The following is a 26995-nucleotide window of genomic DNA, read 5'->3' on the forward strand; positions in this document are numbered from 1 at the left end:
CTTGGTGAAGCCACCTGAGATGGTCGACAGATCTTTGGAGGCGAGAGAGGCAGTGATTCAGTTGCTGAAATTCAAAGGATAAAGGATATTGCTAATAAGCACATGACAAATAAGTGTTTTGAGGTGGGTGATTGGGTCCACTCGAAGCTTCAGCCTTACAGACAAATCTTAGTTGCTATCAGGCCTTTCAACAAACTAGCAACCACGCATTTTGGTCCCTATCTTATTGTTGAAAGGATTGGTGTTGTTGCCTAAAAGTTATTATTACCCGATGATGTTCTGATTCACCCCAACCTTTCATATTTCTCAACTCAAAAGATGTCTTGAGGTTCCTACTACCATCAACCATCCACTAGTTTTCCATCTTTCAAGTCCCTATTGTCCCTTGCCTGAGTTTGTTCTTGAAAGGAGGATGGTTTAGAGAGGCAACAAAATTGTTTGTTAGGTGTTAGTAAAATGGATAAATATGGATGCTGCACAGGCTACTTGTGAGTATTTGACTGAATTACAATACAAATTTCCTGCATTCCATCCTTCAGGACAAGGATCATCTTTAAGGAGGGGTACTGATGCAAGTGCAAGAATGCAAAAGAAAATGAATAAAGCAGCTGGCATTGAGTTAGTTATAGGTGTCATTGAGTTAGTTACAAGTTAGTTCGAATTTACTATAGAGTGAATAGTAGTAGGTCATCACTTTCAATAATTGTGATATAAATACATTACTACATTATTATTGGAGGCATTCATTAATAAAGATCACTCTATTCTCTCTTCTGACAGCTTCTCTCAGCTAATTCTCTCGATAGTCCCCTGAGCTAGCTATCATCTTCTTCGAGCCTAGCTCCTAGATTAACAATTTCCATCGACTTTGACTAATTGCATCAGTCTCCCTCAAGTTATAACAGTGTTACTGTACAGAGTACTAGGAAGTCAGATCTATAATCCCTTTAGTTTGGTGTATGTTAGAGATTAGAAGATCGCCAAATTTATAGATATCCCCTCCCAGGGTCATTTGCAAAAGAAGTAGCATGGAAGTTTCTCACACCACACGCACAATATATATTTGGGTTGAAGACTTGAAGCAGTCTGAATCGATTTCAAGAGTATTTAATTATACGGAAAATGGTTAAATATACCTCTGCAGTATTAAAAATAATTTAAAATTTACCTCCATTCCACTATTTGATCATGTTATCGTTATACTATCATTCAAATATAGCATTCAATTGGACGGACTGCCATATGGCTTCACAGGATTAAAATGACCCATCCCCATTTTTTTACCCTGTTCATTTTAATATTACCTGGTATCCGACCCATATTCTCCCCCATATACCCTTCAATTTAACCACTGTTTTATAACCTCTTGCCACAGCTAACGTGCTTTATTTTACAGATAACACTCCAATTTTCTATGGACAATTAAATGTAGTTATCATCTAGCTGACCCATCAATATACAGAAATTAAACTCAAACAGGAGTAGTAACAATCAGAAAAACCATTTGGGTCTAACTTCTGATTCCTCCTCTGTCAACTCCCTGTAGTCATACCACTGTCCTCCAGCTTTGCCAACTGGTAGAGGAGGTCGAACAAAAATCTCTACTGGCTTCGGAACATGGACAACAAAGGTTAGCTCTCCAGCTGTAACTTCTGAAACCGGATCAGATGTTCCGACTGATTTGTTAACTGGTATAACAGAGAACCATCCAAGACCAGATATAGCCACATCGCAGGTAGGTCTATAGAGACACATTAGCAAAAAAATAAGCATATTAGACGTCCAGATAGTGCCACAGTTATAGACATGAATGTGCTCACCTCTCAATATCTTCATATTTAATTTGTAACTGGCGCTTTGTTTCAAGTCCCATCCAGCCATCTGCCTTTTCTTTTCCTGTCGGCGGTGTCAATAAAATTCCTAGTTCTCTCTGCAACAATGAGAGATGTTTCAAACGCAAAGTACATATGGAAAAAGGGTAGTGATATACCATGTTCTATATCAGTTGAATAAAAATTTCTAAAGGGATTTACAGATAATTGACTACTCTATCTATTGTTTAAGGTTTTGAGTTAAATGCTCATGATGAAATCATCATGAATGTAAGCAAGGGTCTGGCAAATGATACTGAAGTCTCTTTTTGGAACAAAAAGAATATGAAATCATGAATTCTATATCTCACTTTTCCTTTATGCAACACTCTTTTCCTTCAAAAGAAAATATATTGAAGGAACTTCCATACTGCTGTATATTCTGTACTTGCTGGTGCAGCGCTCTTTTCTTTTTGTTTTACACTGCTGTCAATATCCCGGAAAGGTCAAAGGCAGGTATAAAATATGAGAGTTTGGCATCACCTGGTAGAACTCATCTGCTTCTTCAGTAGGCACCATATGAAGTTGCAACGCCTTGGGTCCATAGAATGTCAAACAAGTCTCCGGGAGAACCTGAAGTAATATCAAAGTGACCATCAATTGACAATTACTGAATGGGACTGTTAATATATGCAAAAGAGACAAGATTTTTATGAGAAACCTTCAAAACATCGATTCGCACGAGGCCTCCCCAAAATATTGATAATCCACTCAAGCCACTTGATCTCACTCGGTCAGCTATCTGTGACTCCAAGTTTAGCCCAGAACTCTAGTTACATCAGAAAACCAGAAAAGAGAGGAAAATACTTAATTCACATCACATTTGGTTACAAAAATCTCCTAAAGCAAATGTTGGAGAAAGAACATACTGGAAAAGCTTGACCACGGAGACGACTTTGAGGAGCAAGAGTGGGGAGATCTTCTGCGTGAATAACTGCAGCTTGCCTATGATGAAGATGGACTCCAGGAGTATCATACACTTTCTATATTGTAATAAGCGCATAGAAACTGTTAAAATTTCACTCACATTGGAAGAATCGTCAATCTATGAAGTATTCATCTTTTAACATTGAAAATAAAAATAAAAAGAGAAGAAAGTTAGGATTCATTTAGCAAAAAATTAAGGACAATAGCTATGGTGACTTCGAGTAATGTCTTTATCTATTGTTACTCCTTATCATTATTTCAAAACTGATTTTGTCATCCCTATCATCAGCGATGTGTAGGTGTGGTTTCCTGGGCTTCGTTTGAGACTCGAAAAAGTTATGAGCAGCCTGAAGTTTTGGTCGAAGTTTTAATACTATTCTAATAGAGTTTCACTGTTGAACTAAATACTCGAGATTTAGGGGGGGGGGAGGGAATTCTTAATCACAAATTAATTTCCCACGAGTTTAATAAGAGTTCGATAGGATCTCTACCTCTTTAAGATTCAAGAACCACACTTTTACCTTTCCATTTCACCCAGTAATTCAAAAACCATATCAAAAACTATCACTTAAAGGAGTTGAATGATCAGTTGCTAGAGTGAGATATACTTACCCCACCACCAAGGAAAGCATCAATTGGGATTGGACCCAGTGTAGTTCCAGGAACAGCTGATTGTATTGGTTTGTATTTTCGTGCAGTGGCTGCAACTGGGTCATTATATGACATCGTATCTGATTACACAGTCGTAGTAAGATATATTAATAGCAGACAAAAAAGAAAGATCAAAGCATTGGAAAGAGCAGGTTTAAAGAAGCAGCATACATTTAAAAGAGAAGACTGAAAATTACTAGTAGTTCCCAATTTGCCATATAAAGGTAGCACATTAATACAGGTCAAATCAAGATTTCATTGGAAAAATGAAGCAACCATTGCATGGTAAAAGTTTATATTAGTAATCTATTAAATAAGAAGAAATTGATAACTAAAAGAATGCTGTTGGAAGTAATGGAAAAAGCACATCCGCATATGAGGTTATGTTGTGTAGGCAAAGTAGTTGATTGGATCTTTCTAGTGATTCTGCAGAACATCATTTCCAACTCAAGATACATTCTAGGACCATACATACTAGGAGCTGCTCTTGTTTAAAGTGACATAGGAAAACAATAAGAAAAAGCTGAAAATTACAGCACTAGCAACCAAATCTAAGGGATTATGCATTGCAACTCGGATACTGCAGTTGACCCAAAAAAGAAAAAAACACTATAAAGAACTAAACCTATGTACTAAATTGAACCCCTACAGCCTGATGAATACAGGAGTTCATAAAAGACTTACTTAACAGCGCATTGATGAATGCAGATTTTCCCACGTTTGCTGAGCCCTGAAAATTCAGTAGCACTTGACATTTACGTAAGTTGATTCCAAACCACTAAGAACTAAAGTGAAGAATTCATAAAGACCCAGCACAACACAAGAAAATGTGACTAATCATCACGTTCCAAGTTTCTGATAAATCTCAGTCCAGTGGTTTGTAAGCTCACTAACCAGAATGTATACATCCCTTCCCTGCAGGAAAATATTAACAGAACATTAGTAAACCCTAAAATGACGCGAAGAAGCTAAAAGTAAGCCTATCATATGTTTGTTTAAGCAGGAAGAAAGTTCCTTGAGAAAGTAATATAGATCCTTCAAACTAAAAAAGAAAAGGTTCACACAAAAGCTGACAGAACAAACAATTAGGCTTGATGCACCATCCAGAAATACTGTATTGTCTAAGAAAAGACTATTTCAAATTGGAATTTGACTCTCCAAGTAATGAATAATGATCACAAGATATCTAATTTTATTAGAAAGAATTAACAAGCCATTAATGCAAGTTACTAGAAAGATGGGTTGATCTTTTACTTAAGGAGATTGATTTGATTCCATTAGGTGTCTTTATTACTACGTATTCCGACACAACCTCTTTCCTAGTTAACTGTCTAAAGAGACCCGTCAAACAGAATCACGAGAAATGTCTATTTATTTATCAGCTTATCTAGTAATATATGCACTAGCATAAACCATGATATAGTAGTTCCAGAAAATCTGTGGTTTTTCTTTTGGGGGATACGCACAAAACCAAGGCAGTTTTATCCAGAATAGAAAATTGAAATCTTACATCTTCATAGAGAAGAAACTGACCTTTTTTTCTTTTTGGATTTCTGACACCACCCCAGCGATTCCAACCAATGACTTTGAACTAGTTAAATGAACGCTCAGAACACTGCAAAAAGGAGCATGCTATTTTAGATTCTTATCTCATCCTTTTGTTCTCGGGAGTAGAAATCTGACGTGACATTTACCTTAACTAGAACCACTAGTTGAAAATTAATATACATGAAGGTGATAATCAAAGTATTGCAAGTGAACATGATCTCCAAAAGGATGATGAAAAGCAATGCTGGTTATAGATGACTAACTGACAATTAGGAATCTCAAAAGAAGCACGCCAACTAACCCAAGCTGAAGCTATAACTCCTATTGCACGTACCGACAAATCTAATATATAAAGGATACATAATACACCTCAAACTTACTTGAGCTTCTTCTTCATCGTGGCCTCCACAACCCAGTCACCAACACAATTAAGATCAGTTTCTTTTGGAAGAAGATCCACCTTTAAGTGAAATAGAGAGAGATGTTAGTTGGAATTCAAACCTAGTAAGTATTGCTTCTACAATGTTAGCATTTAAGCAGAAACAATGGTAGCATAAACTGCATATTACTTAGTTGCTATTATTACCTTAGTTATAACCAAAATTATGGGATTTGCACCGGCAAGATCTCGGACACGAGCCAGAAAACTGCCATTGAAGTCTACAATATCAACCTACATGTGATGATCCATGAAAGCACATAGAACGCAAAAAAAAAAACACAAATAAACAAGCGTTTAGTAGTCGACGACATGAACAGACAAAATGAGAGCCAACAACTACATTTCTTGGTTTCAACATAGTAATCAACACCAGTGCGATCAATCTTAAGACTAAAATACAAGCTTTCACGAGGTTGGATGGTAACTCTTCAAGCCATTAGATAAGAGCTTAATTTCTCTAACACTGTTGATTGATGAAACCTTTGCTCATCAGTGACTTCATTGCAAGAAACTCACTTGTATGACTTAGATAAAGATTAATATTTTTCATGGTGAACTACATTCTCCATTTTTGTTACACGAAATATGCTACTTGAAATTGTTATTATTCGTCTATTACTTCCTAGTTTCAAGGCTGTCAGCTTCATCTAAGATTCCAAATAGTCCACAAATTCAATGCAGGACAAAGCTGAGTAACAGTATAATCCTTCAAGTAAGACAGTGAACATATGAATAAAGCAGCCAGGATAAGTTTTATCTGCCAACTGCGTGAAGTCTGAACAGAATATAGAAAAACATAGTTAGATATTCAATCAACGCATTATTTGAAATTACATTTTAAAACAGATGATTCAGGTTGAAGAATTCAAATTGATAATAGTCTGGCAGCACCGCAGATTACAACATCATTAAGAAATTGCAAACAAATTTATTAGGACTTCATAGGGAAGGTAAACGAGTAGTTTTTGGGTGGTTACCAATTTAACAATCAAAGCTTTCTCATTGCGTAAATGAGACAGCTTTTCTCGAAGCTCTTCTGCAGTAACAAATTGCTTGCCTCCAGAATAACCTCCATTTCCACCTACTGCAGTAATCATGTGCCCATGAGACAGTAGGCGACATCGTCCACAAAGAACTTTTCTAAGCTGGTGATGCTTCTTTTTCTATATTCCACCAGAAAAATATTAGTTAGAAACCATCAGCAGTAAACTCATACAATCCATATCTGGGAAACAACAGTAACAATCTAATAAATTTAGGGAACATGATACTTAACAAACTTAAAATCTTCTGGATGATTTAGTCCTGTAACGCCTCAAATTAAGGATTTAAGTTATATATACCAATAGCTTAAAGATATTTTCTCTCACTTTTAGTAACCTATTTTTACCAGGTTACCAGTTAATGTTTATTATAGAAATTTACCTGTAATTAACTTATAGATGACCTGATTGTGTAAATATCTTTTACACTGTTTGTTCATACAACTTAAACTCCAAATTAAACTCCCAAGTCCCAAGATTAAATAGACCTTATCACAAATACATGGAATGCGTTAGCAAACAAACTAGGAAATTTCAACCAAGTTATAATACCAAATCGTATGTCTCCTGGTCAACATAACCCGGGGCATCCACTTCCGAGGTGTGTAACGGAGCTCCACAACCGTAACAGCAAGGAGCCAAGTTGGAAATTTTGAAGATTTTATCTTTCTTCTTCTTTTTCTTCTTAGTTGTGGCTAGCACCGTTGAAGATGCAGCCACGGCCTGTTGGCGTTGAAGATATATGTCGCCTCGGGTCGGAGCGGCAGCTCCATAGCCGTCGGGTTCGGATTCTGAGACAGTCTGTGATTCTGTGGATTTGCAGAGGATAAGGTTGGGTTTAGGAGTGTGGAATCTGAAGATGTTAAGCTTGCTAGGTGTAGAATTAGGAGTTGAAATGTGGTAATTAGGGAGACGGAATGGAGAAATGGAAGATAAGGAGGATAGAGCAAGGAGTTTAGGCGCCATTGTCGACGTAGACTGTCAATTGTGAAAGGAAGCTCGAAGAGGAGGATATTATTTGGTCATTTACCGTCATTCTTACATAGTCCGCTTTAATTATAAAAGACAAAATGCATAACTTGACACCGGAACAATTGACCAAATCCCCGTTATACATTTGTTGTGGACACAAATAATATTACACACTCAACCTTTTAAAAGTGTGTCTAATACACACTGCTTTTGACCAGGACTCAGCATGTGTAAAACACCACGATAGAAGCGCGTCTACTAATAAAAATACTGCTTATGGAGAAAGCGTACGATATGGTTCATAGGGAGGTCTTATGGAGCTGCTTAGAGGATAAAGGGGTCCCGGTTGACTATATTAGGGTGATTAAAGACATGTATGCTGGAGCTAAGACTCGGGTTTGTCACACCTCCTTTTTGCGCGCCCGGCCCCGAAGGGTTAAATGCGCGGGGGGAGTTTTTCCAATTTAAGTGACAATATTCGAAATGGGATTATTTATTTAATTCAGAGCCGCCACTTGGGAAAGATTTGGCTTTTGGTGTCCCAAGTCACCGGTTTATCTTGAATCCCAAATCGAGGAAATTTTCGACTTTTCCAAATGAAGTCTGCGAACCAGAAATTCTAAGTAAGGAATTCTGTTGACCCGAGGGAAGGTGTTAGGCACCCTCGAATCCCGTGGTTCTAGCACGGTCGCTTAAATTGTTATAATGGCTAAATATCTGATTTAAATACATGTTATGACTTATGTGCTTTTATTAAGTTTAAACCGCTTTTATCATTATCACTTATTTTATAGAATTGCAACGTCGTGAAAATGCATCTCGAACCACGTCACATTCAATGCGCCCGGGATCGTCAACACATTTTGACTTCGTTGAGATTTGGATTTGGGTCACATCAATGTGCACCCGAATTTAAGAATATGATTTAATTAAGCCGCGCCTAAAGAGTCTAACGCGTTATTATTTTTTGAGAAGGCCATGAGATTCACTAAACGGCCTAGCCTGAATTCTAAATATTATGATTAGTTGTTGAGGGCCCCGCAATTTGCATTTTTATTTAGCAAGGCTCGTCTCATTATTTTAGAAGAGGATATCCTAAAGTGACTACATTTCTATTATTTTTGTTTCCAGAAATAGAAGAAAGAAAGATGTATGCCAATCGAAGTATATGCTTTGGCCTAAACCGGACTCCTATCAATTTCTGATTAGTTGCTTATAAAATGAAAAGACATCATACCTTACGAAAATGCTTTAGTTGAACAAAGAAATTATATATGAGATTGATGAAATGCAACACTTAATCCAACAACATCCTTAAGTTGAATCTAAATCAAATTGCTTAAACAAGATTAATCGAGTTCCTTATTAAAAGGTGTTACTGATGATGTTCAAAACTAGTCCTATAAACTGCCTAAAGAAATCGAAACTGGATGATTCAAGACTGTATTATATTCGGGCTAGATTCAGTAGCCATTTGCCCTTACCCATTCAAGCATGCTGAAAGGATGAGTTTAAGTTTAATGATTGTATAAATAGTGTCACATTCCATGGATCGTATTTACCTCCTTGTATGCTAACTAGACAAATCAAATTACCGCAGTTTCAGATTAACATACACTTTATTTAAGTACAAACTTACCAATGTATTTTCTATTAGCTGTAAACTAAATTTACACAACCTAATAACATTTATGAAGAGGCAGTCAGTAAATAACAAGTAATTGTAACTCCTTCAAATCTTTCTATTCATGCTTTTCAATGTTACAATCAGCTACACCAATGTGAGACTTGAGATGTGTACCTGGAAATACTGAAAATGCCAAGGAGAAGAGGAAGAAGATAGGGAAATTAGCAGCAGCAGGAAACAGAATAGCAGCAGCAGCAACGAACAAAATAATTGGAGTAGAACTAAGATCCCAGCTAGACCAAATCCTAGAGTAAAACAACACACAAACAGCAGACTCAGTTGGATTTAGAAGAAATCAGTGTTGGACAAACAAGTCGAGACCATTGGAATCAAGACAACCAGAAGAATGCAATTTCTAGTTTTGTCTGTTTGTGTTATCAAACAGAGTTCTTTCCAGTTTTCTGCTTTTCAGACCTTCAACCCTCAGCCTCCAAACTAAGTTTCTATGTGTATTCTCTTTTCTCTGTCTGTGTGTGTGTAATCTATCTGATCTTAAAGTCTGTATGCCTGTCTATGTGTGTATGTGTGTGTATTTTGCTCTCCTCTTATCGGATCTATCTGATCCTGTCTCTCTAATCTCCTCTCCTCCCCTTTTTTTGTCTCCCTGTGTCTCTCTATGTCTGTATGTATATATCTGTATGTATTTTTTCTTTTTTCTCTTATCTCCAGCCCCTCTTTTATAAGCCTAAACCTCAGCCCTTTAACAGCCTGTTAGACCCCAAAAGAACACCCCTCCCATGTGCCCTCTTCTTTTCAGTTCCACTTAGTTATTTAAGTATTAACCCCCATCAACATTCCCTGGCAGATTTGCCCTTTAAAAGGTTTAATACTTCTTAAACTAAAGCAAAGTATGGGCAGTAGAATATATCTGACAGCATATGCTGTCAAACCATTTTTAAATCAAAAGCCCTTTTATGCAGGAAACAGGCTGTGCACAATGCACATGCTGTGCACAAGTGCACATGCCATCAACTCAAATTTCAATTACAGACCAAGCCTTAGGTTTCTGAAATCATATTAACAACTATAAGTAACTGAACTTGGTTCTTAATTGATTCAGGCAATGTTCAACAGAAGCAAATCGATTTATTTTTGTTCAGACAGTTGAAACTAATTGACGACACATGTCGACTCGACTATATTAGTTATAACACATACAATCGACACCAAAATCAGACATTCAAAAGTATGGGACACATGATTCAAATTGTACTGACTAAACAGAATTGTACTTCGAGGAATCAGTTAATCAGTACAAATTTGGAATTCAAACTAATTGCACAACAAATACCTACATACACACTATCAGAACAAGTAGAAGAAGATACTCAACCAAACAGCAAAGGTTCAGGCAAAGTGGACAGGGCATAGTTGATAAAATTCGGGGACACAAACAAAACATGAACAGACCTTCACCATAAATCAGATGGACCAAAACAAATAAAGAAATAAGAAAGAAACTCACCTTAAACCTTGAAAAATCAAAACCTTAACTCGGACAGACCTTTCTTAAGGCTGAACGGACTTTAATCGAAGTGTTTCTCAGATGAGAAGCACTTTGATTAAAGTCCATTAGACCTTAATCTCTTCGGTTGAACGGATATGGACCAGTGACGAAGAATCACAAAGTTCCAAAACTCAGATCTGGGATTCATGCTTCCCTGATCAGATTCGGACCAAACCAAGTATGGTTTGGTCACGAGGGGGGTCTGGGGAGTGTCTGGTGTGAAGCTGGGGTCGGTTGGTGTAAATTGGGTTCCGACTCGAATCTTCAAATGAAGATTCGAGAAGGTGGGATGGGATTCGAGGTGTGTGGTTGGTGCATTTGGGTTCGGGATGGTGAGGAGCATCTATGGTGTTGAGGGTAGGGTCACCGGCGTCCATGCCGCCGGCTTTCATGGTGAAGGATACAGGGGCGGCTCTAGGGTTTGATGGGGAAGATGGTGAAGACGGGAGCTGGGGTATCAGATGGGGGGCAGGGTAAGGTTAAAGGGCTTATATATGGAATGGGTGGGTTGATCTCAGCCGTTGGATCAACTGAAATCAATGGCTTGGATCTAAGGGCTTAGGGGAAACGGTGTCGTTTCAACTAAAGGGGGTTTGGGTTGGTCCGGGTGGAACGGGTCGGGTTTTGTTCGTGGGTATGGGAAATGTGATCTTGGCCGTTGATCAATCTGAGATCAACGGCCCAGATCAGGCTGGATTAAAACGGCGTCGTTTGGACACCCTGGGTATCAACTCGGACTGGACCGGGCAGGCCTGGTTTGGGCATTGTTTGTTTGGGCCAATTTTAACAAATTGGCCCAAATCCGGAAAAAGGAAAGGCCTTTTTTTTTCTTTTTTTTTCTTTTTTTTATTATAAAAATACAAAACTAAGTAAAATCAAATTAAAATAAACACTTAATACAATTATTTGCACACATATTAAAATAATTCAAAACAGGTAAAAATCAAACAAAACAAAATCACGGACAAAGATGCCTGTTTATGCTTTTCTATTTAACAACCATGTTACGGTTCAGATTATGTATGACACGTACATTTTTTTGTATTTTGTTTTAATAAAGTAAAATTGGGCCAAAGTCATAAACAATTAACGAAGTGCCATGTAAAAATCCCAAAATTGTACAACGGGATCAATTGTTGTTATTTTTTATTTCTTTTGGAGCGATTGTCTCGTGAAGCAAAAATCACGTGCTCACAGCTGCCCCTCTTTGTTCGGAAACACGAAGAGTTTTCGTGCAAAGATAAAGTGAGCGTGTATGAGCGATTTTTTTGCCTATGGACTACTCCGTGTGAAACACATTTTTTGAAAGATCTGACCGAATCTTGCTTCAAAGATTTCCTACATATCCTGGGCTAAACAGGAATCAGGTCAATGTAGTTCGGGAAGTTTTGGTAGTTGGGACTACCATGGGATTGCAATGCTTGCTGCTACTGCTGCTGCTGTTGTCACTGCTGCGTCACTGACCGTCTTATTACAACCAAACGAAAATTGGAAACTGAACTAACTACTTATATGCATGTCAACTGCTAGTTACAAGATTCCTATCTATGATTCTTTTATGACTTGATCTTGGGTCTTAGCTGATTCTGCTTGTAGACTCCAATCTGAATCTTGATGCTTACGAGTTGCGGCGACTTGTTCAATCTCTGGGATACTGAGTGAGACGCGATTGGCAGGGTTCAGGATCTTAACCAAATGTTGGAGTCAATCTGCCTTCCATTTACTCCGATATCTCGGGACATCTTCTTTTTTTTTTCTTTTTCTTCTTTGATTCCGAACTGGGACTCATCTCGTGGGTCGTTTCGATCCATGTGGCTCGAGGTTAGACCTGCAGGAGAAAACAAACGAACGAAATTTTCTGCCCCAGTTTCACTAGGAAAATTTTGTTAATTATTCGCCAGGAAGTTCACAAAATTGATGAAGGAAGATAAAAATGCTTGGTTCAGGACTGGAGCCCTAATAACGACTAGCTGGGGAAAGGTTCAGTTTAGGGTTTAAAACCCTAATGCCAAACAAAGGAAGAATTCAGTTTAGGGTTTAAAACCCTAATGCTGACTAAAGGAAAAATTCAGTTTAGGGTTTAAAACCCTAATGCTGATTGCATGGAAAAGCTCAGTTTAGGGTTTAAAACCCCAATGCTGGCTGAATGGAAAAAGTTTAGTTTAGGGTTTAAAACCCTAATGCTGACTAAAAGGAAAATTCAGTTTAGGGTTTAAAACCCTAATGCTGATTACATGGAAAAGCTCAGTTTAGGGTTTAAAATCTTAACGCTGGCTGAATGGGAAAAAGTTCAGTTTAGGGGTTTAAAACCCTAATGCTGACTAAAAGGAAAATTCAGTTTAGGGTTTAAAACCCTAATGCTGATTACATGGAAAAGCTCAGGTTAGGGTTTTAAAACCCTAATGCTGGCTGAGTGGAAAAGTTCAGTTTAGGGTTTAAAACCCTAATGCTGACTAAAAGGAAAATTCAGTTTAGGGTTTAAAACCCTAATGCTGATTACATGGAAAAGCTCAGTTTAGGGTTTAAAACCCTAATGCTGATTGATTGGAAAGAGTTCTCGGGTTATGCCAAAAAGATTCATCGAGTTATGCCGGGAGGATTCATCGGGTTATGCCGGAAGGATTCATCGGGTTATGCCGGGAAGACTTATCGGATTATGCCGAAAAGATTCATCGGGTTATGCCGAGGGGATTCATCGGGTTATGCCGGGAGGATTCATCAGGTTATGCCGGGAGGATTCATCGGGTTATGCCGGGAGGATTCATCGGGTTATACCGGGAGGCTTCATCGGGTTATGCCGGAAAATTCATCGGATCATGCCGGGAAGATTTATCGGATTATGCCGAAAAGATTCATCGGGTTATGCCGGGAGATTCATCTGGTTATGCCGGGAGGATTCATCGGATCATGCCGGGAGGATTCATCGGATCATGCCGGGAGGATTCATCGGATCATGCCGGGAAGGTTTATCGGGTTATGCCGAAAAATTCATCGGGTTATGCTGAAAAGATTCATCGGGTTATGCCGGGAAGATTTATCGGGTTATGCCGAAAAATTCATCGGGTTATGCCGAAAAGATTCATCAGGTTATGCCGGGAAGATTCATCGGGTTATGCCGGGAAGATTCATCGGGTTATGCCGGGAGGATTCATCGGGTTATGCCGGGAAGATTCATCGGGTTATGTCGGGAATTTGGGTAGATAAAGCTCCTTGGGTTATGCCAGGGAGAGCCATGGTTTATACTGGGGATAGTCGAGGAATGAGGTCCTACGCTACCATCGAAGCATTTTTTTTTAATCAAAATGCATGAAAATATTATGGGAAACTTACCTTTGGTCATTTTCTGCTGCAAGGTTGTTTCAATGCTTGCGCGCTTTATCTCTTTTGGGCTACACCTGCTTCTTGCACAACTGCTTTGTGTCGCACCTGTCTCAATTTTCCTAAACAAAGAAAAATTATTAGTTTGAAAACGGCGGTTGGTTTGGGGGCCTTGACTGTTCCAATTGCTTTGTCTTGGCCTAATTCTTGTTGAGAAACTCTGCTATTGATTGGATTCACATGCGAAAACCTTTGGACTACTCAGACTTGCGTTTCCAGATTTTGTGATGATTTGCCTTATAAGGCTTTGGTTTTTCCGCCCCGTTCTGCTTGGGGATTTTGGTGGGGATTTTATCAGGGAGACTCTGTGGGGATTTGTACAAGGGAAACTCCGTGTGGATTTGTCCAATGCGAACTCTGTGAGGATTTTTTTTCGTAGCAAACTTGCTGGGGATGTGCTGGGGTGGACTTCCTTGGGGAATTGTACAAGGGGAGATTCCATGGGGGATTTGTAATAAGGGATACCCTGTGGGGATTTGTCGGTTTTGGAAGCAAATCAACTACCATGGCCAGTCGGGATGGGACTGACGCGCCACTGAGGTCGTACATTTTATTTGACTCTTGCCAAACGGAGCCCTGTAAAACCGGTCCTGCCACCTTTCTTTGTGATTATTACGGAATTAAGAGTTAGATCAAAAAGAACTCAAAGAAAACTATGTAAAGGAGAACATATTAGTTTAAAGAGCAACGCCCCTCTCGGGGAGAAAAGAAGGACTTATCTGGAGTGTATGCCAGTTTCAAACCGACATGACATGCCTTTTGGACTGGATGCCCGACCTCCGAGAACTTGCATTTCCTCATGAATCAAAACAGATCTATATTTTTTTTCAAAACCCGGGAACCTTGCCAGGACTTTCTGAGGTGGAATCATCTTTTTGGCCGACAACACCCTTTGCGGGTTTTCGCTAGTCGGCCTCTCTCATTTCTCTTCTTACTGTCTCCTGCTAGCACTCTTTGCGAGTTTTTTACTAAACAAGCTCTCTCATTTTCGATTTCCCTTCTCGCGTCGCCTCACGGTGCCCAAAGGTTTTCACCGACAAGACTCTCTCATTTTATTCTCCTCATTTCGTTGTATCAGACCCAAATAATTCCATCTTCCCATTTTGAAACGCTTTGCTGATTGATCAGAAGGACTTGGACAACGGCTTGGGGTGAAAAGAATGTGGATTGAACTACAACTTTGGAACCTTTTGGGTGGGATTATTGCCGAATTATTATAACTTCTGCCCCAGTTTTACTTTCGAGGGAATTCCTGGATTTTATTGTTGGTCTGACTGAACCCCAAGGAGAGGTTGCCTACGTATCCTTTCGGAATCAAGTCAAACGTAGTTCAGGCTACTTTTTTTTTTTTTGGATTTTTGTTGTTGTTTTTCTTTTTTTTTCTTTTTCATTTCAATTTTTTTTTTATTTTCAATAATAATTTAGGTTCCAAAGAGGGTAATCAAAGAAGAGTAACCAGCTCAAATGGGTTTGCAAAGGGTTGATATTGTTTGGGTAGCGAGAATGAAAGCCTTCGTCATCTCAAACTGTGCAAAGATATCGCCAGAGTGATTTAGACATATCACTGCACCTGCTTTCCAAGCAAGGCTGACGTCGTTTCTTCCGACGTCGCCCAGATACAAATGCTCCATTTGGTAACGTTTTTCGATGACGTATGGACCCTTATTTCTTGGTACAATTGCTCGTGACAAACCGCAGTTATTAAGGTTATCATTCTGTACGGGTCTAAACCCATTTACTGCTCTCAAACTCTGCTTTAGTGACAGACATTTTCCAAACCATGAACCACTTTTCTTTAGTTGTTCCTACTTTTCAAATTCTTTATATCTCAAATTTTTGACTCATTATTTGAAATCTGATCGGAGTTCTCATGATCCGGGCATGAAGTCCGCAAACATGTCATGTTATTTAAAGCTGCATTTATCAGAATTGAAGAGAACACAAAAGAAAACATAGAAGGAGAAAATGAGTAATGAAACATGATTTCATTTCTTGGCGTTTTGGGGAAGATAAGGAAAAAGGTTGACATTCAGGAAATTAAAAACATGAAAAATGAAGAAAACATCTGAGTCACCCTCTGGGGTAATTCGTAATGCAGAGAAGGTGGCAAGGCAGGTTCATTAGGACTTCCGTTTGATCAAGAATGGCGTAGCCTTCTAGTTTTGAAGCTTGGTGCTTGGCCCCATGTACGATGCTTCAATGGTGCTAGTGCCCTCTCCTGGCTGGACCATGTGTATTTCGCATAGCTTTTCCCTTGTCGCCTCACATATTTCCTCGCTCTCGTCGAGCGGGGACACCTTATCATCTCCCTCTTTGTTGTATTTTGGTTCCTGTGGTATGCGTCCGACAAACACTGGCTCGTTCGGCCGAGGTTATTTGATCGTCCCCCATACCATGGAGGCCTGCTTGAATACATCACTTATTCCTTTTTCTTGCTCCGGAGTTACCCTGGGTCCTTTTTCTGTATCAGCAATAGCAATTATGGCTTTAAGTGCCGGATCATCTTCCTCGTCTTCACAAATCATCCCAACTATCGGCCCGTTATTGTGGGCGGGCAGCGGATTATTGGTCACATTTGGGATATCCTCGTCTCTCAACACAATCTTCCCTTGGTCTAACAGATTCTCTACAGCTTGTTTCAATGTCCAACAGTCGTCGGTGTCGTGCCCTTCTACCCCTGAATGGTATGCACATCTGACACTCCGCTGATATGATGGTGATCCCGGGTTCTGCCCGTTCGGTGGTATGGGCTGCAACAAATTCATTTGGACAAGCTTAGGGAATAGGGTGGAATAGGGTTCACCGATTGGTGTGTAGTTGGGTCTCCTGGGTGGTTCCCTAGGACGGAAATTATTTGGAGGAGGTCGAGGATTGTAGTGGTTTCAGTGAGGAGGCTGATTCCTAGGATGTGGGGCCTGCCTCCGATTGACTGGTTGTGACCGCTGGATATAAGGCTGGGTGCTCATGACCATGTAGGGTTGAGGAGCGTAGGTCGCATTTCGGTGGGGGAAATAATGTTGCGAGGTTCTTTCCGAAGAACAAAGCCCGGGATTATGATATTCTCCCACCTCTGATACCGCCATGGATGTTTCCTCTTTTTTCTTCCCTCTTGCCATTCCTCCAGACCCGCTTTGGATGGCCTGGGAGGTTGCCCTTATGGCTGCCTGACTCAAAATTCTTCCCGTTTTCAAACCGTTCTCCACCATCTCTCCAATCTTAATCGCTTCTGCGAAAGGCTTTCCCATGGACGACATCATGTTTTGGAAATAGTCGGACTCTTGAGCCTGGACAAAAGTAGTGACCATCTCTATCTCGTCCATGGAAGGTTTTACCCTCGACGCTTGCTCACGCCATTTGATGGCGTATTCTCTGAAACTTTCCGAGGGTTTCTTCTTTAAGTTTGACAAAGCATTTCTGTCTGGTGCGATGTCAATATTATATTGAAACTGCCCTATGAAGTCTCTGGCAAGATCATCCCATATATGCCAGCGAGATATGTCCTGGTCCATATACTATTCCGAAGCGACTCCCACCAAACTTTCTCCAAAATATGCCATTAGCAGTTCTTCTTTTCCGCCAGCTCCCCGCAATTGATTGCAGTATTTTTTAAGATGTGCAATGGGGTCACCGTGCCCATCGTATTTCTCGAACTTTGGGGTCTTGAAACCTTTTGGCAGGCGCACGTGAGGGAACATGCATAGGTCGGCGTAAGAGACGCTCTTCTGTCCGCTCAATCCTTGCATATTTTTCAAACTTTGTTCAAGGCTTCTCATTCTCTTGGCAATCTCATTTTGTTCTGCAATTCTGGGGTTCTGATCCTGTCCGGGTGCAAGCTCGCACTGAGGCGGTAGAGGATTAGTGCTGGTAGCGAACCTAGTTGGTTCCTTTGAGAACGATGGTGCTTGGAGTGTAAAAGAGGATGATTCAAAGCTTGGCTTGTACGTGGCAGGCTGTGCCGTGATCGGGCAAGGCGATGTAGTAAAGATGTTCATGCTTGCATCGGTGGCTGACATTCGGGGATGAGGGTCAGAAGGCGATCCAGCAGAGAAAGCTGAGGTGGCTGGGTACCCGAATGGGGTAGCAGGATAATTTGTGGGGACATTAGAAGTCCCACTTGACCTGGAGAATAATTCAGGGAATCCGGGGACGACGCTTGGCGGCTCTTTCCCATTATTCCAATCGTCCAGCATTTCCAACATGCGGAGCCGTAAGATTCTATTTTCCTCCGCAGTTGCGGATTCAGGTGTGAGGACGGCTGAGATCGAGCTCTCCTCGGAAAAAGGGATTGTTTGCAATGGAATTTCTGAAGACATTTCCACACTTCCTTTTGACCTGGTGAAGTAAGTGTGAGTACTGCTTCTGGTCCTAACAACAGGTAGTTGAACACTTCCCCTTGACCTTGTGAAGTATGAGTGCGAGGCCAGACTTTCACCAAACCAACCGTCTTTTCAAAAACCCTGGAAATACTCAACGACAAACGCACGGTTAATTTGCAGCAAATAACAGATAGTTAATCTCACGTTGGGCATGATGCACCTATACAGTTAAGTGGATTACTATATGTTTGCTACGAGAGCATGCGTCATTCCGGCATTTTTCCTCTTATTAGTTTTTCCCCTTCTTTTCTTTTTCTTTTTTCTTTTTTTTTTCTTTTATTTTATGTTTTTTTTCTTTTATTTTATTTTGCAGTAAAAGAAAATTTTGTTTATTTTGATTTTGGTTTTATTTTTTAAAGAAAGACTTCTAAAAAATTTATTTGCTTTTGACTTGAATTCTGGAAATTTATTAAAAAAGAAAATATGTTTGGTTGATTTTTTTTTCGTTTGTTTTACCTTTTCTACGGAAGAAAGAATGTATATGATGTTGCCCCTTAAATTTTGAAAGAGGGACTTTTAAGAAAAATGATGTGGAATTATGAGTTTTATTTATTTACAAAAGCACTTCTAAAGAAAAATCCTAATATTTTGAAATTCAATTTTTCAAATATTTTTTTTTTCAAATATTTTACAAAAGAGAGACTAAAAAGCAAAGAGTATTTTTTTTTTGGATTTTTATTGCTGATTTTTAATTCTTATCACATTATTTCACATGAAAGACTTTAGAAAGAAGATACTATTTTTATTTGAGTTTAAAGAAAACTTCTATATTATTTTTTATTTTTTATTTTTTTTTTGTATTTTCTAAGGAAAAATTTATAAAGAAAGAACTAAAGGGAAATATATTTTTTCGGATTTTTGAAAATTGGGGCCGGAACCGATGAGGTTTGCCTACGTATCTCACATCCGGTGAGAATCAGGCCCGCGTAGTTCGGTCATATCATGAATAGAGAAAATCAAATAAACCTAGAAATCAAGAATAAGTATTTTATTATTTTCGAAAAGAGATAAATATTTATTATATTTTTTTTAGGCAATATTTGGACTATTAGTCTGAATTTATAAAAGGGGTACTACAAAAGAACAACATATTTTTTTGAATTATGAATTTTCCGTTTTTTTTTTACTTTTAAATAAATACCTTCTTTTTTTTTTCTTTTTTGATTTTGGAAAAGAAAAAAAAAAAATCTATTATTTTTTTTTAACTTTCAATAAAAAGACAAAATTTTTTAGAAAAATTCCAGCGAGGTTTTGACACTACTTGGACATTGGTTTTATTTTTCCAAAATATGTAATTATCTCCCCTACGCTGCTATTTTTCCCTTTTTAGGAACCGGTCGACATGCGGAACCGAAGCAAATAAATGCACAACACAGATAGGAATGCAACATGATGGTCTTTTCATTTCAGGTTGCCTGTCCTAGACGGACCCAACACCTGTGTTGAGTCCCCTAAGTCAAATGCAACATGATGCAAATAAGCGTTCCTACTAGGGATCTGGCATGAAGTCAAGTTATTCTAGGTTCGTAACCTGGGTATTTGTTCTAGACTGTGTACCCGAGCGGACAACTCGAGTCGAGGAGGGGGCTACGTACCGGGGACCCGCGAGATCGTCCGGCTTTGTAACTTGTCCGACCTCTTTCTTATTTCAGGTATTGACACTAACAGAATAGGGAGTCTCGACCAGCGAGCTTCTCCCCGGAGGTAAGAAGAGAAAGGTTTCGGCACAGTTTATATACAGTTCAGATAATATCAAAGCGGTAAAAGACAACATTTAGCACGTTAGGCAAAAACATGTAATAAAGATCAGATAATAAAGCCAAATATAACGATTATTCTAAGCTCGAATTCTTGAACCCTGAACCAGTGGTTCTGGGTAAATATCCCCAGCAGAGTCGCCAGAGCTGTCACACCTCCTTTTTGCGCGCCCGGCCCCGAAGGGTTAAATGCGCGGGTGGAGTTTTTCCAATTTAAGTGACAATATTCGAAATGAGATTATTTATTTAATTCAGAGTCGCCACTTGGGAAAGATTTGGCTTTTGGTGTCCCAAGTCACCGGTTTATCTTGAATCCCAAATCGAGGAAATTTTCGACTTTTCCAAATGAAGTCTGCGAACCAGAAATTCTAAGTAAGGAATTCTGTTGACCCGAGGGAAGGTGTTAGGCACCCTCGAATCCCGTGGTTCTAGCACGGTCGCTTAAATTGTTATAATGGCTAAATATCTGATTTAAATACATGTTATGACTTATGTGCTTTTATTAAGTTTAAACCGCTTTTATCATTATCACTTATTTTATAGAATTGCAACGTCGTGAAAATGCATCTCGAACCACGTCACATTCAATGCGCCCGGGATCGTCAACACATTTTGACTTCGTTGAGATTTGGATTTGGGTCACATCAATGTGCACCCGAATTTAAGAATATGATTTAATTAAGCCGCGCCTAAAGAGTCTAACGTGTTATTATTTTTTGAGAAGGCCATGAGATTCACTAAACGGCCTAGCCTGAATTCTAAATATTATGATTAGTTGTTGAGGGCCCCGCAATTTGCATTTTTATTTAGCAAGGCTCGTCTCATTATTTTAGAAGAGGATATCCTAAAGTGACTACATTTCTATTATTTTTGTTTCCAGAAATAGAAGAAAGAAAGATGTATGCCAATCGAAGTATATGCTTTGGCCTAAACCGGACTCCTATCAATTTCTGATTAGTTGCTTATAAAATGAAAAGACATCATACCTTACGAAAATGCTTTAGTTGAACAAAGAAATTACATATGAGATTGATGAAATGCAACACTTAATCCAACAACATCCTTAAGTTGAATCTAAATCAAATTGCTTAAACAAGATTAATCGAGTTCCTTATTAAAAGGTGTTACTGATGATGTTCAAAACTAGTCCTATAAACTGCCTAAAGAAATCGAAACTGGATGATTCAAGACTGTATTATATTCGGGCTAGATTCAGTAGCCATTTGCCCTTACCCATTCAAGCATGCTGAAAGGATGAGTTTAAGTTTAATGATTGTATAAATAGTGTCACATTACATGGATCGTATTTACCTCCTTGTATGCTAACTAGACAAATCAAATTACCGCAGTTTCAGATTAACATACACTTTATTTAAGTAAAAACTTACCAATGTATTTTCTATTAGCTGTAAACTAAATTTACACAACCTAATAACATTTATGAAGAGGCAGTCAGTAAATAACAAGTAATTGTAACTCCTTCAAATCTTTCTATTCATGCTTTTCAATGTTACAATCAGCTACACCAATGTGAGACTTGAGATGTGTACCTGGAAATACTGAAAATGCCAAGGAGAAGAGGAAGAAGATAGGGAAATTAGCAGCAGCAGGAAACAGAATAGCAGCAGCAGCAACGAACAAAATAATTGGAGTAGAACTAAGATCCCAGCTAGACCAAATCCCAGAGTAAAACAACACACAAACAGCAGACTCAGTTGGATTTAGAAGAAATAAGTGTTGGACAAACAAGTCGAGCCATTGGAATCAAGACAGCCAGAAGAATGCAATTTCTAGTTTTGTCTGTCTGTGTTATCAAACAGAGTTCTTTCCAGTTTTCTGCTTTTCAGACCTTCAACCCTCAACCTCCAAACTAAGTTTCTATGTGTATTCTCTTTTCTCTGTCTGTGTGTGTGTGTAATCTATCTGATCTTAAAGTCTGTATGTCTGTCTATGTGTGTATGTGTGTGTATTTTGCTCTCCTTCTATCGGATCTATCTGATCCTGTCTCTCTAATCTCCTCTCCTCCCCTTTTTTTGTCTCCCTGTGTCTCTCTATGTCTGTATGTATATATCTGTATGTATTTTTTCTTTTTTCTCTTATCTCCAGCCCCTCTTTTATAAGCCTAAACCTCAGCCCTTTAACAGCCTGTTAGACCCCAAAAGAACACCCCTCCCATGTGCCCTCTTCTTTTCAGTTCCACTTAGTTATTTAAGTATTAACCCCCATCAACATTCCCTGGCAGATTTACCCTTTAAAAGGTTTAATACTTCTTAAACTAAAACAAAGTATGGGCAGTAGAATATATCTGACAGCATATGCTGTCGAACCATTTTTAAATCAAAAGCCCTTTTATGCAGGAAACAGGCTGTGCACAATGCACATGCTGTGCACAAGTGCACATGCCATCAACTCAGATTTCAATTACAGACCAAGCCTTAGGTTTCTGAAATCATATTAACAACTATAAGTAACTGAACTTGGTTCTTAATTGATTCAGGCAATGTTCAACAGAAGCAAATCGATTTATTTTTGTTCAGACAGTTGAAACTAATTGACGACACATGTCGACTCGACTATATTAGTTATAACACATACAATCGATACCAAAATCAGACATTCAAAAGTATGGGACACATGATTCGAATTGTACTGACTAAACAGAATTGTACTTCGAGGAATCAGTTAATCGGTACAAATTTGGAATTCAAACTAATTGCACAACAAATACCTACATACACACTATCAAAACAAGTAGAAGAAGATACTCAACCAAATAGCAAAGGTTCAGGCAAAGTGGACAGGGCATAATTGATAAAATTCGGGGACACAAACAAAACATGAACAGACCTTCACCATAAATCAGATGGACCAAAACAAATAAAGAAAAAAGAAAGAAACTCACCTTAAACCTTGAAAAATCAAAACCTTAACTCGGACTCGGACAGACCTTTCTTAAGGCTGAACGGACTTTAATCGAAGTGTTTCTCAGATGAGAAACACTTTGATTAAAGTCCATTAGACCTTAATCTCTTCGGTTGAACGGATATGGACCAGTGACGAAGAATCACAAATTTCCAAAACTCAGATCTGGGATTCATGCTTCCCTGATCAGATTCGGACCAAACCAAGTATGGTTTGGTCACGAGGAGGGTCTGGGGAGTGTCTGGTGTGAAGCTGGGGTCGGTTGGTGTAAATCGGGTTCCGACTCGAATCTTCAAATGAAGATTCGAGAAGGTGGGATGAGATTCGAGGTGTGTGGTTGGTGCATTTGGGTTCGGGATGGTGAGGAGCATCTATGGTGTTGAGGGTAGGGTCACCGGCGTCCATGCCGCCGGCTTTCATGGTGAAGGATACAGGGGCGACTCTAGGGTTTGATGGGGAAGGTGGTGAAGACGGGAGTTGGGGTATCAGATGGGGGGCAGGGTAAGGTTAAAGGGCTTATATATGGAATGGGTGGGTTGATCTCAGCCGTTGGATCAACTGAAATCAATGGCTTGGATCTAAGGGCTTAGGGGAAACGGTGTCGTTTCAACTAAAGGGGGTTTGGGTTGGTCCGGGTGGAACGGGTCGGGTTTTGTTCGTGGGTATGGGAAATGTGATCTTGGCCGTTGATCAATCTGAGATCAACGGCCCAGATCAGGCTGGATTAAAACGGCGTCGTTTGGACACCCTGGGTATCAACTCGGACTGGACCGGGCAGGCCTGGTTTGGGCATTGTTTGTTTGGGCCAATTTTAACAAATTGGCCCAAATCCGGAAAAAGGAAAGGCCTCTTTTTTTTTTTCTTTTTTTTATTATAAAAATACAAAACTAAGTAAAATCAAATTAAAATAAACACTTAATACAATTATTTGCACACACATTAAAATAATTCAAAACAGGTAAAAATCAAACAAAACAAAATCACGGACAAAGATGCCTGTTTATGCTTTTCTATTTAACAACCATGTAACGGTTCAGATTATGCATGACACGTACATTTTTTTGTATTTTGTTTTAATAAAGTAAAAATGGGCCAAAGTCATAAACAATTAACGAAGTGCCATGTAAAAATTCCAAAATTGTACAACGGGATCAATTGTTGTTATTTTTTATTTCTTTTGGAGCGATTGTCTCGTGAAGCAAAAATCACGTGCTCACAGGGTTAGGACAGTAGGAGGCGACTCTGAACACTTTACAGTTATTACGGGGTTGCACCAAGGGTCTGCACTCAGCCCATTCCTATTTGCCCTGGTGATGGATGCACTGACTCATCATATTCAAGGGGAGGTGCCATGGTGCATGTTATTTGCTGATGACGTTATTCTAATTGACGAGACACGAGGCGACGACAACGAGAGGCTAGAGATTTGGAGAAATGCTCTTGAGTCTAAAGGTTTCAAGTTGAGCAGGACGAAGACGGAATACCTCGAGTGCAAATTTGGAGTTGAGCCGACGGAAGCGGGAGTTGAAGTGAGGCTTGACTCTCAAGTCATTCCCAAGAGGGGTAGTTTCAAGTACCTTGGATCGGTTATTCAGGGGATCGGGGAGATTGACTAGGATGTCACACACCGTATAGGGGTGGGGTGGATGAAGTGGAGGTTAGCGTCGGGAGTCTTGTGTGACAAGAAAGTGCCACCGTTACTAAAAGGTAAGTTTTATAGAGCAGTGGTTAGGCCTGCCATGTTATATGGAACTGAATGTTGACCGGTAAAGAACTCACACATCCAGAAGATGAAAGTAGCAGAGATGAGGATGTTGAGGTGGATGTGCGGGCATACAAGGATGGATAAGATTAGGAATGAAGATATTCGAGAGAAGGTGGGCGTGGCCCCCATGGAGGACAAAATGCGGGAAGTAAGACTCAGATGGTTCGGGAACATTCAGAGGAGGAGCACTGATGCACCGGTAAGAAGGTGTGAGCGACTGGCTGTAGTGGGCACGCGGAGAGGTAGATGGCGACCTAAGAAGTATTGGGGAGAGGTGATCAGACAGGACATGACGCGACTTAGGATTACTGAGGACATGGCTCTTGACAGGGAATTATGGAGGTCGAGCATTAAGGTTGTAGGTTAGGGGAAACTTGTGAATATTTCTATATCACAATAGAGTGAGACTAGCCAGTTAGGAGTTAGACTAAGAATGGCATTGGTCGTCTATTGATGCAGGGCTTTACCTGCTAGTTTTACTATACCAGCCATCTATTTCGTATTTCGTATTCTGTATTTCATATCTCTTATATTGTTGTTATTTTATTATGCATTTTTATGGTACTAATATATCGGCTCCTGTTGCTTTTTTGAGCCGAGGGTCTCCTGGAAACAGCCTCTCTACCCTTCGGGGTAGGGGTAAGGTCTGCGTACATATTACCCTCCCCAGACCCCACTTGTGGGATTATACTGGGTCGTTGTTGTTGTTGTTGTTGTTGTTGTTTTTAGTCAAAACGGCCTAAATGTGCAAAATGATGCCAGCCAACACCCCCCCCCCCCAAACCAAATCCCTTCTTTTTCTTTTTCTTTCTGATTTTCTCTTAAATATACATATTTTGCATTAATCTCAAGCTTCCAATCAGAGGAGGTTGAATTTTTTATTCTGAACGTTGGTGGTGGCGATGACAACCATGGAAATGACAAACAAAATTTTGGAAGAGAGCTATAAATGAAAATAGTCCGTTTATGTCTTTGTAGATGTAGATAAGCTTCAAAATAGATATGGTACCCAAGCAGTTGTAATTTTTGATCTACCTTTGCCATTGTTGCATTTTTTTAACAATGGCCTTTTTGTGGTGATGATACGGTGGTGTGAGCCATGACTTATTGGTTTTTGATGTTTTTATTTCTTTTTGGGATTAAATCACTTGAGCTCCTAATTTTTGGGTTGAATTGTGTGTTCTAATTTTTTGGGTGGTCCGTAGGAGGAGATGGAGGTGGAAGAGATGGGGTTGGAGAAGATGAGGGTATATGTATAATTTTATATTTTTTGTTTTATTTATTTATGTTAATGACACGTGTCACGACCTTATTGGTGCGTGACATTACCCATATTTAGGTAAAGTGGTCAAGAAAAAAGTGGTGTGTATTAGACACACTTTTAAAAGGTTGAGTGTGTAATATTATTTTTGCCCATAAAAAATGTGTAACAGGGATTTGATCCATTGTTCGGGTGCCAACTTATGTATTTTGCCTAATTGTTTCTTAATAAAAGTCCCAAAATGCAACACAAGTATACACAAGTATAGATAGAAACTTATATATTATTCAACTTCAAATTTATGTACATAAGGGCATCTCCAAGGGTGCACTATTTTTTATACCAAATCAATTTTGGTGTTTTTTTGCTCCAATGGAACACCAAATCTTGCACCATTATAGTGTTTGCACCAAATTTGGTGCAATATTCATCACACCAAATTTGATTTATTATTATTTTATTCATCTTTTTATTTTTTGGACTTTTAATTTATCATATATTGTGTATATAATTAATTTTTATATTAAGATCTTTATAATTTTAATTTTATATCCTATTTTTTTGATATATTAATTTTTGTATATATTATATTTATATAAAATTATAAGTTAATTTTATTATTATTATTATAATTGTTATTCAAGGAAAAGAATATGATTTAAAAATAAAAAAATGCAAATATAAGATATCTAATGTTGCTAAAATTGAAAAGTAAAAGCTAAAATTTAAAAAAGAAAACTAACAATACATAAAATAAAAATATATTATAATTAAAGTACATCAAAGGAGGATACATTAAAATTGAAATTACATTAAAAACATAAAACATAAGTTTAGTTTTTGTAATAAATGATTTATCCTTTAGTTGATTTATCCTTTAAAATAATT

General features: G+C 38.8%; 1 protein-coding gene across 2 annotated transcripts; it reads right to left on the reverse strand.

Annotated features, from left to right (window-relative positions):
• Positions 1–1338: 1338 nt before the first annotated feature.
• Positions 1339–7523, reverse strand: LOC107819728 (putative nitric oxide synthase). 2 transcript variants are annotated; one of them, XM_016645867.2, is made up of 13 exons: positions 7035–7522; positions 6417–6602; positions 5584–5670; positions 5378–5457; positions 4983–5064; positions 4344–4364; positions 4134–4179; positions 3411–3529; positions 2741–2854; positions 2533–2640; positions 2355–2444; positions 1821–1930; positions 1339–1741 (listed from the first exon to the last, which is right to left on the reverse strand). In XM_016645867.2, exons 1-13 carry the CDS (start codon positions 7446–7448, stop codon positions 1492–1494), a joined length of 1707 nt encoding a protein of 568 aa, XP_016501353.1. In that variant the 5' UTR covers positions 7449–7522; the 3' UTR covers positions 1339–1491. The 2 variants fall into 2 exon arrangements, with proteins under 2 accessions (XP_016501353.1, XP_075111314.1); XM_075255213.1 differs by lacking the exon at positions 4344–4364 and having other exon boundaries at positions 4134–4196; positions 4979–5064; positions 7035–7523.
• Positions 7524–26995: the final 19472 nt, after the last annotated feature.

The sequence above is a fragment of the Nicotiana tabacum genome, chromosome 6 (genome assembly GCF_000715075.1).
Source record: "Nicotiana tabacum cultivar K326 chromosome 6, ASM71507v2, whole genome shotgun sequence".
In the NCBI taxonomy this organism is placed as follows: Eukaryota; Viridiplantae; Streptophyta; class Magnoliopsida; order Solanales; family Solanaceae; genus Nicotiana; species Nicotiana tabacum.